We start from the raw sequence: 9183 nt of genomic DNA on the forward strand, positions 1-9183 counted from the left end.
TATATATATATATATATATATATATATATATATATATATATATATAATATTGACCCGTGGATCCTATTTATTAACATGTGATTGTTTCCACTAGTAGCACTGTTGGCCAACTTTTTCAACCAAATATTCAATATTTAAGACTGTTTCAAATAAAACCATTTTTAGAGCTATGAATGGCCCTAAATGATTGTTACACCGGAGCAGGCTTGGTGTGTTCGCATTAAAATATTCTGTCTCTAAAACTTCAACCTGAGCTTTCAATGGACAGAACGAGCTAATCTCAATTTGCACAAAACACTTTCCCCCACCGAGTGGAATCAAAGATTAGTGAATTCTACAGAATCTGTAAAAGATTTTTTTTTGTAAATCTATGTTTGGTGATAAAGAACTATGTACAGTTAATACTTCTATAAATAAATTCGTATAGTCAAACTGTTTTTGCGTTTTGACTTTTAAGATGTGATACGTTGCAGTTTCTTGTCCACATGAAGAAACGGACATGAGAAAAAGAAAGTCACCATGTTGTTGAAATTATGGAAAATAGGAAAGTCGTGTGTGAAAAACGAAAGTTACGTTTATAACTAGGGTTCTATGAATCCCTCCTGACCGCCAGAGGACGGTGCTGAAAGCACTGAATGAGTAATACCAACGAAGTCACAAGGAATCCTGAGCACACACCTCACTGAGGAGGCCCAGAGGACCCTTGCAGAAGACCCTGGCCCAGGGGACGAGGGGTGGCCACGTTCACTCTGTAAAATCTGGTGGCGTGCTTGAGGAAGCCCATGATGCGGCAGCACATGTTGCTGCTGATCTGTTTCATGTTGCTGCTGATCTGTTTCATGTTGATGTGTTCATGCGTGCTCATCTACTCTCACACACTCATGTTTGTGCTGATGTTCGACAATGTTTTTATGCTATTAGTGCTTAGTGTATTTTTAGTTGTTTTTCTTAGTTCATATCTTAGATGTTATACTGTTTTTCTTTTACATTTTATTGTTGGATGTAACTGGGACCCTGCGTACATAATCTCATTCCACCACATGTACCACATGTGATGTGTATGACAAATAAATCTCTCTGACTCTGACACTTGAAATCATACGTGATATTCTTGTCTCACTATTTTCAATTCTTCTGAGGATCCAGTGTCTCCTCCGGTGGTTTAGTGTAGTCTAGCTACAAAATAGGATGCAGATTTTCCTCCGTCGGTCGTTTGTCAGCAAAGTGAAATGAGCACACCGTGTTTTTTTTGGGTGGTCTCTTCAAGTTCGCATTTTTCAGCCACATTCTTCTTAATTCTTCATCTGTAGGTAGGAGATGGAAACTATACTGCTTTTCACAGGAACACTGAACACCAGCCAACAAGGACTGATAGGACTCCCTTTTTCAGCTTGACAGCCTCCCTAACCCGGGGTGTCCACGAGGATGACCACCGTGAGAAGCAACAACAGCCTTGCTTTTCCCTTTTTTGAAAAGGGGAACCACCACCCCGGTCTGCCAATCCAGTGGCACTGCCCCTGATGTCCATGAAATGTTGCAAAGGCGTGTCAACCAAGACAGCCCCACAACATCCAGAGCCTTGAGGAAATCAGGGTGAATCTCATCCACCCTTGGAGCCCTGCCACCACAGAGCTTTAACTACCTCGGTGACCTCAGCCACGGTTATGAACAGGCCAACCCCAAAGTTCACTGACTCATCTTCCTCCATGGAAGATGTGCCGGTGGGATTGAGAAGGTCCGAGAAGTATCCCTTCCACCTCCCGACAACATCACTGGTTGAGGTCAATACCTTCACTGAATACAGTGTGTGCTGCTTTCCCCTCCTCAGCCGCCTGGTGGTTTGCCAGAATCTCCTCAGAGTCGACCGAGTCTCTACCCAACACCTCCCACATGAGCTTTTGTCACAGCAACAGCCAAGGCTGTAGATCGCCTGGCCCTCCAGTACTCAGCTGCTGAGTCCCACTGGCCAACAAGGACCGATAGGTCTCCTTCTTCAGCTTGACAGTCTCCCTAACCCGGGGTGTCCACCACCGAGTTTGAGGATGACCACTGTGAGAAGCACTGACAACCTTGCAGCCACAGCTCAAGGCAGCCACTTCAACAATTGAGGTGCGGAACATGGCCCACTCAGATTCAATGTTCCCCGCCTCAGCTGGGATGCGATTAAAGCTCTTCTGGAGGTGTGAGTTGAAGATCTTTCTAATGGGTTCTTCTGCCAGGTGTTCCCAGCAAACCCTCACTACATGTTTGGGTCTACCGGGTCTGTCCAGCATCTTCCCCTGCCATTTGATCCAACTCACTACCAGGTGGTGATCAGTTGACAGCTCAGCTCCTCTCTTCACCCGAGTGTCCAAAACAAACGGCCGCAAATCAGACGACACGACTATGAAGTCCATCATCGATCTACGACCTGGGGCGTCCTGGTGCCAAGTGCACTTACGGACACCCTTATGTTGGAACATTCCGTTTATGACTAGCACAGAAGTCCAACAACAGAACACCGCTCGGGTTCAGATCAGAGGTCGTTCCTCCTAATCACCCCCCCAGGTCACACTGTTGTTACCCACATGTGCATTGAAGTCCCCCAGCAGAATAAAGGAGTCCCCAGCTGGTGCACCTTCCAGCAGGAGACTGGATACTTTGAGCTGCCATTCGGCGTGTAGCCACAAACAGTCAGAGCCTGACCCCACACCTGAAGGCGCAGGGAAGCCACCCTCTCATCCACCAGAGAAAACTCCAACACACAGTAAGTCGAAGTGCTAAGAGTAGACCACAGCAGCTCGATGTCTCTCAACATGGACAACTCCAGAGTGGAAGCGGCTTCATTTTTTTGCTTAATAAAAATTGCCATAATGCGACCTGTTGACGATGGACATTCTTTTGCCAACGATTTTACATCTTTTCTTTCAGAACAGAATTTAGCCCACACGTTTTTCATATTACAGATGATGTGTTGTTTTTATTCCAAGACGGTCTGAAGATAGATATTTGTGCATTAACCCCAAAACCCAACTGTCTTATAGCTCGAGGGGTAAAGAGTTTTACATACAACTGATGTCCACAACCTGTAAAAGCAGTCCTGTTGAACAGATTTAGCAGGCGGGCCTCTGCCGTGACGATTATTACGACGGTAAATAATAACAGTGTAAAATGTTAATCTGGCAAAGAACTGAAACATTAAGTCCCTTTTCAGAAACATGAGATGTCCTATATGATGTACATTAAGAAAAGAGCAGCCCTTCAACTGATCAGGCTCTGTTATCTCTACCTTTTGTACATTTAAATCCACGAGTCATGCACTGAACCACACACTGATCAGCTGTGCAGGTGTTGTTGTGATGTCATCGTGAGGAGTTACATATTTCTCAGTCAAGTCAAAGCAAGTTGGTCTGTTTTGGCATGAAGATGCTCATCATCCCTTCAAGAATCCTGATGAATGTTGTTGCCATGGTGATTTGTGGATGAAAGTTGTCGTGAGGCCAGCAGGTTCAGTGGTTTGTGTGGATTTAACTGATGTTGCCACCTTTCAGTGTCTTGCACGTGATCTGTCCCAGTTTGGTCATCAGCTTTCTGTCTTTCCACTGAGCCACACACTCGTCTGAGATCTTCAGGTCCACCTACAATCAAACGTTAAACACACACAAGTTCATTCCATGCAAATGAATCATTCAGAGAAGAAAAAACAACAAAGGAAAGCGAGGACTTACCTGCAGTTTCTCCCACACCTTCTTCTTTGGGTTCAGTCTATCATCTGGATTGCCTGACTCCCACCCTTCCACGAAGACCCGCTCCCCTGGCGACGAACCCTCTGGAGGATCAAGTGGCTCCACTCTTCTGGGCTCCCCTTCTCTGAACGACCAACGAGTGGGGGGATCACAAAAAACCAGCCTGAAACATGTTTTTATAAATACAAACACACAAGACGCCACTCACATCGAGGCACACAGCAGCATGGCTTGAGACTCGATCCCGCGCATCTTCTGCGGTTTGAGGTTGCACAAGAGCAACACTGTTCGGTCTTGCAGCTCTTCCTGTGAAACGTAGGCCACCAGCCCACTGACAACCGTCCTCGGCTCTGGTTCTCCCACATCGATCTTCTCCAGGTACAGAGAATCAGCATCTGGGTGCTGCAGAGACCACAAGTGTTCAACAGACCGAAAACCAACATTACGGTTTCATGCTCAAAATCATCAAGACGACCTGAGTCACTTACTTTCTCCACGCTGATGACCTTGCCCACCCTGATGTCCAGTCTTGAGGGCACCAGCTCATCGTCTTCTCCTCCACCACCTCCTCCTCCTCCTGCTTTAGCCCCCTTTCCTCCCGTTTCTGATAACACATAAAAATAAAGGATCAGTCTCAGCAGAAAGGAAGCTGCAGCGCTGTGTCACCATGTTTGTGTCGTCAAACACCAACTTGTTTTCGAGGAACTGGGATAGGCAGAGTTGGTAAGTTTTCGAAGCTCAGGAGACTGAAACTTCTTCCTGATGGGCTCCAGTAGCTCGTTCAGGGCTGCTTCCACTGAGGCCTTCAGGTCTCCAGGATGGATCAACTAAAATGAGACGATGAGAAGGAAACTCATCATTTTAGTTCAGTTTGCATTCATCTAATAAACTACCGTACTTTGTCGTACACGTCGCACCGCCGTATGAGGGCATCAGTCCAAATATGTTGAATAAAGTGGAAAAAAACATAAGACACTTCGCCATATAAGTCGCACCTATTATGCATCACCGCTGAAAACCAGGAAAAGTGGGCTGGTGTTGTGCCAAAAATCGATTGGCTGCTTAATGGCAGCCGCGGGAGCATGCACGGGAGGACTTTAACAAGATTGACGCTTAAAAACAATTATTTGTTTGCTCGACATTATAACAAAGCAGTCTCAGTTGAACTTTTCCTTAATAAATGCATTTTAATGGTCAAATCAGCTGCGTTTCTCCTGGGCGGCGCGGAGGAATGCAGCTGATTTGACGTTTGCTCCAGGAGTTCCGGAGTGAGACATAGGTGGCGTTGTATGGCAAGCCAAGAGCCTCATTAATATTTACTTTTACCTATTAATGAGACACTTGGCTTGCCATATTAGTCAAGGGCCCTCTAGTGGCTGAAAATGGTACTGTTCAATAATTTCCATGTCAGAATGAATGAAATCATCAGATCTCAGCCATAATTAGATTAAAAATATGTGGAAAAACGTATATTAGTCGCTTCAGTGTATAAGTTGCAGGACTTTCAAATTTATGCAAAAAGTTGTGACTTATATGGCAAAAAATATGGTACTCTGACTAAGGCTCACCTCTGCAGCAAAGTCCTTTTCCACTTCTTCAAACACAGCATAAATTCTGTCTCCACCCCATTTGGGATCCCTTTTGATGGAGAACTCTGAGGCACAAAGATCCAAATAATGTTTTGTTTTTTTAAACGTAGAGAACAAACAAGACATGACAGGAAAAATGAAATAAAATCAATGGAATGGCGTTTTACCTCCTCGTAGTGGGAAGAGGACATATTTGACAAAAGAAAGAACTCCATTGTTCTGGATGTTGCCTGGCTCACAGAAGGCCTTCTTCAGCTTCTTCTTCACGTCCTCTTTGGAGTCCAGCAGATCGATCTTCGACTCCTAAACTCACGCATGGATAAGAACATTAGACATCGCTAGAAGTCTGAAGAAAAATCACTCTTTAAAACATTTCTGCAGCCTTACTTCTTCTGAAGAGCTCATTTTAACCCCCGTCAGTCCTGGAACCATTGGGTTCATTAGATGAGCTCGCTTTGCGTAACCAAGAGAAGGCAGGTACTGCAGGAAAAACAAAGCCATCGTCAGAAAATAAAAACAATAAGATTGTAAGCAGATAAAATGACCTATAATGGAGCTCAGGATCTACACATTTTCAATAAACTGTCGTGTTGTTTGATTACTCAGCCTTTGTATTATTCATGATGTCTTCAACAAGCGGTGAGTTAATAACACGTTCTACAACGAGGCAGTCTCAAGTTGATAACTCACACTCCAAGCTGCAGACACATGTGCGCCTGTGAGTTTGACCTGCACTCCTCCAGCTGGGTGCTGCTGGAAACCATCAGGCTGAGAGTTGTATTCAACCCTGGACTCCACTTTTCATTTGAAATGAAAAATGTCCCCGGATGAGACGCCTTCAGCTACAGAAACATGTCCAGTTGTCTTGTCTATGAAACTCTAAGGATTTGAATACAACCATAGGGAAAGGGTTGAGTGATGCGTCACTCTCTTCGTCCAACTGATCTGCCTCCATCTCACCAAACCTCCACCCTTCTTCTTGGCTACATCCGTGAACCTTCACTATGGTCTTCCTCTTTTCCTGTCCGCTCCATAATCAGCATCTTCTGACAAATATGATGCATCCTTTCTCTGCACATGTCCAAACCATTACTTTGTCTCCAAACCTGAAGTGTCCCTCTGATATACTCATTTATTATCCAGTTGTTCTTTTTGGTGACTCACATCAAACATTTTAGCATCTCTATCTGTGCCTCCTGTGTACATCACAGCAGGTCTCACTCGCTCCCACACGTATTCTCTTTCTTTGACTTTTAATCTTCTCTCCAGTGCATACCTGCAGCTCTTTCACCTGCTCCCTACTCTCACTACAGACATCATATTTGATGGAGACTCCTGCTCGTCTTCCATCTGTCAACTTGTCCATCATCACTGAAAACAAGAAGGAACTCAGTGCTGATCCAGCCCCCACCCTGAACCCCCATCTTGTATACATGCAGGCAGTATAGCAGAGCTTTGGTGCTATAACATTTATATTTTCATCAGTGCACGTCATAGAGGTAGAGAACAGCTAAAGAAAACTGATTTTACGGTCTTTAGGGCTTTAAGAATGGCTGACAATAATTTTAATGGCAGCTCAAAGGTGTAGGATGGATCTCAAAAAAGGGAAAGTCACAAGAGACAGGAGTGAAGTTAAGTTCTCAATCCAACATTTTTCAGTCAGGTCATCTGGACAGTTTCTATTTTTTGCTGAAAGGTTTCACCTTCCATCCAGAAGGCTTCATCAGTCAAGGAAACACACTACACAAAACTGATTCTTCCCCCAAACAGCTTACTCCAAAGTGGAACAAACCAGTTATGTTGGTGCTAAGATGGTGTCTTGGGCACGCCCCCTCCTCTGGTGCCGGCCCTCTTCCTCGTCGACAGTCGAGCACCAACATAACTGGTTTGTTCCACTTTGGAGTAAGCTGTTTGGGAAAAGAATCAGTTTTGTGTTGTGCGTTTCTTTGACTGATGAAGCCTTCTGGATGGAAGGTGAAACATTTCAGAAAGAAAAACTGTCCAGATGACCTGACTGAAAATTGTTGGATTGTATACCTGGATTATTGAGCATCGACTTTGTTGGTTAAGTTCTCATTCCACTTTGAAGCACCAGTTGTTAGAACAAATAATCATATGATGATTTGACAATAGTATACCACACATTACATATATTTTATTATGACGAGACGCTTCTCATGACAGATTGGTTCCGGTAAAGACAAGTGAAAAACCACAACACATGAACACGATCTACCTTCTCTGCCAGAGTGAAAATCTTCCTCTGGTCAACTCCTCCAAACTGGGCATCCACCTTCAGATACTCTTCATCCAAAGCCTAGAGACAATTTATTTTAACATCACTAGTTCTGAATGAAACATTCACCTCAATGTAGCAGTAAAAAAAACCCAAATTTTAATTTTTATTACTTGTAGTCCAGGGTAAAGCAGCCCACTCAGCAGAGGGTGCTCCACCTGCTTGACCACCTCAGCTCCAGCCTTCTTAGCATCGTGCTCGGTCACCATGGAGGACAGGCGGTACACATCCAGAGTGTACTCTCTGGCAAACAGGAAGAAGCATTCCTACAGCTAAGATGTGCATCTAGAAAACAGCTTTGAGGAGAAAAAGACGTGAGCACAACTGACCGGCTGAGCTGAAAGTCGGTTCCTTTAATAAAACGTAGTTTCTCCAAAGGCACGCCGATGCTTTCCAACATGGCCTTGATCACCTGCTCGTAATATTTCACTCGGAGCTCCAGCAGCTCCCAGGGAGCCTTCATGTTGTCTAGGTAAGCATGCAAGTCTGCAAACAGAACCGTTACCTGAGGGAGGGGAACAAGGAAAGAGAAACCAAATCATACATGTGATTAACCACAAATTAAACTACGTATCAAAAGACAACAAGCTTAATGATGAGTCCCCACCTCACAGCCAGCTCTGAGGAAATCTGCTATCTTGGACATGGGGACGAAATAAGCTACATGGGGTTTTCCAGTGGTCGCTGTCCCCCAGTAAACCTTCAGCTCTCTCTCCTGAAGAACCTGCTTCACCTTCTCTTCCCCCAGGACCTCCTGAAAGAAAACCACACAACCTGTCAGACAGAACACTGAAGGACGTGTTGGATGTGTCTACATGTCAGCATGTGTCACCTGCAGGTTCCTGGTGATGAGGCTGAACTTCTCCTCTGGACTGAGCTGCTCTCCCATGGTGACGGAGGGTCCTCTGGCAACAAAACAAAGTGTAGGTTTTTAGGTAAATACCTTTTTGTCATTACACCGTTTTCAGTTTCATGTTAACCCGAGCCTGAAAGGAAAAGCAAACAGCTTGGCTCACTGGTTTGGTTGTGACACATTTAGAACCACATATTAATGTATAATAATGACTGTATTTATCCTACAGTATGAGAATGATGACGCATGCATTCAACAGATTTTCACCACTGAAGAATAACAAAGCCGGTCATTTAGTTTAAATCTTACCTTTGTTTGTTGATTTATAAACATTTTAGACAGCTTTAATTACCGACAATAGGAGTAGTAATCGATTAACGGACTAAGTTAATACGCCAGTAAGGACTTTAACTTAAGCTAGTTAGCTGCCACCATGTGCGGCTAACATTATTCTGCCACAGTGCTAATAAAAAGCCTTTACCTTATATTAGCTTCACCTAATTCACGGCCGTGACATTCTGTCTAAAAGGAATATTTCAGAGTCGGTGACTTACCTCAGAAACTGCTCTTTCAGTGAGACGTGGATGAGGGAGAACCGGCTGAATGGAGCTGTCAGAGAGTTGCATCAGCGGCGGCCGCTCTGCTTTCGATTCACTCCGTCTGCCCCCAGACAGAAGCAATCGAGCGCTCATAGCGTATGGATATGGACTCAAGTTCAAG

At 44.5% G+C, this 9183-nt stretch overlaps 1 protein-coding gene across 1 annotated transcript; it reads right to left on the reverse strand.

Moving 5' to 3' along the window:
• Positions 1–2930: 2930 nt before the first annotated feature.
• On the reverse strand, positions 2931–9125 carry yars1 (tyrosyl-tRNA synthetase 1). Its single transcript, XM_037693483.1, has 14 exons — positions 9018–9125; positions 8443–8515; positions 8218–8364; positions 7940–8115; positions 7724–7853; positions 7551–7631; positions 5702–5794; positions 5482–5617; positions 5294–5379; positions 4417–4552; positions 4214–4329; positions 3934–4127; positions 3708–3849; positions 2931–3617 (listed from the first exon to the last, which is right to left on the reverse strand). Exons 2-14 carry the CDS (start codon positions 8497–8499, stop codon positions 3507–3509), a joined length of 1605 nt encoding a protein of 534 aa, XP_037549411.1. The 5' UTR covers positions 8500–8515; positions 9018–9125; the 3' UTR covers positions 2931–3506.
• Positions 9126–9183: the final 58 nt, after the last annotated feature.

Source organism: Nematolebias whitei, chromosome 19 (assembly GCF_014905685.2).
Source record: "Nematolebias whitei isolate Nwh7 chromosome 19, NemWhi1, whole genome shotgun sequence".
NCBI lineage: Eukaryota > Metazoa > Chordata > Actinopteri > Cyprinodontiformes > Rivulidae > Nematolebias > Nematolebias whitei.

Excerpts from the sequence above, each read along its gene's own strand:
- yars1 (XM_037693483.1), bottom strand. The coding sequence starts at position 8,499 with ATGGGAGAGCAGCTCAGTCCAGAGGAGAAGTTCAGCCTCATCACCAGG. Across the intron at positions 8,116-8,217 it reads TCCTCAGAGCTGGCTGTGAG|GTAACGGTTCTGTTTGCAGA; the intron begins GTGGGGACTCAT and ends CCCCTCCCTCAG. Across the intron at positions 3,850-3,933 it reads ATGCTGCTGTGTGCCTCGAT|AGAAGGGGAGCCCAGAAGAG; the intron begins GTGAGTGGCGTC and ends TTGGTCGTTCAG.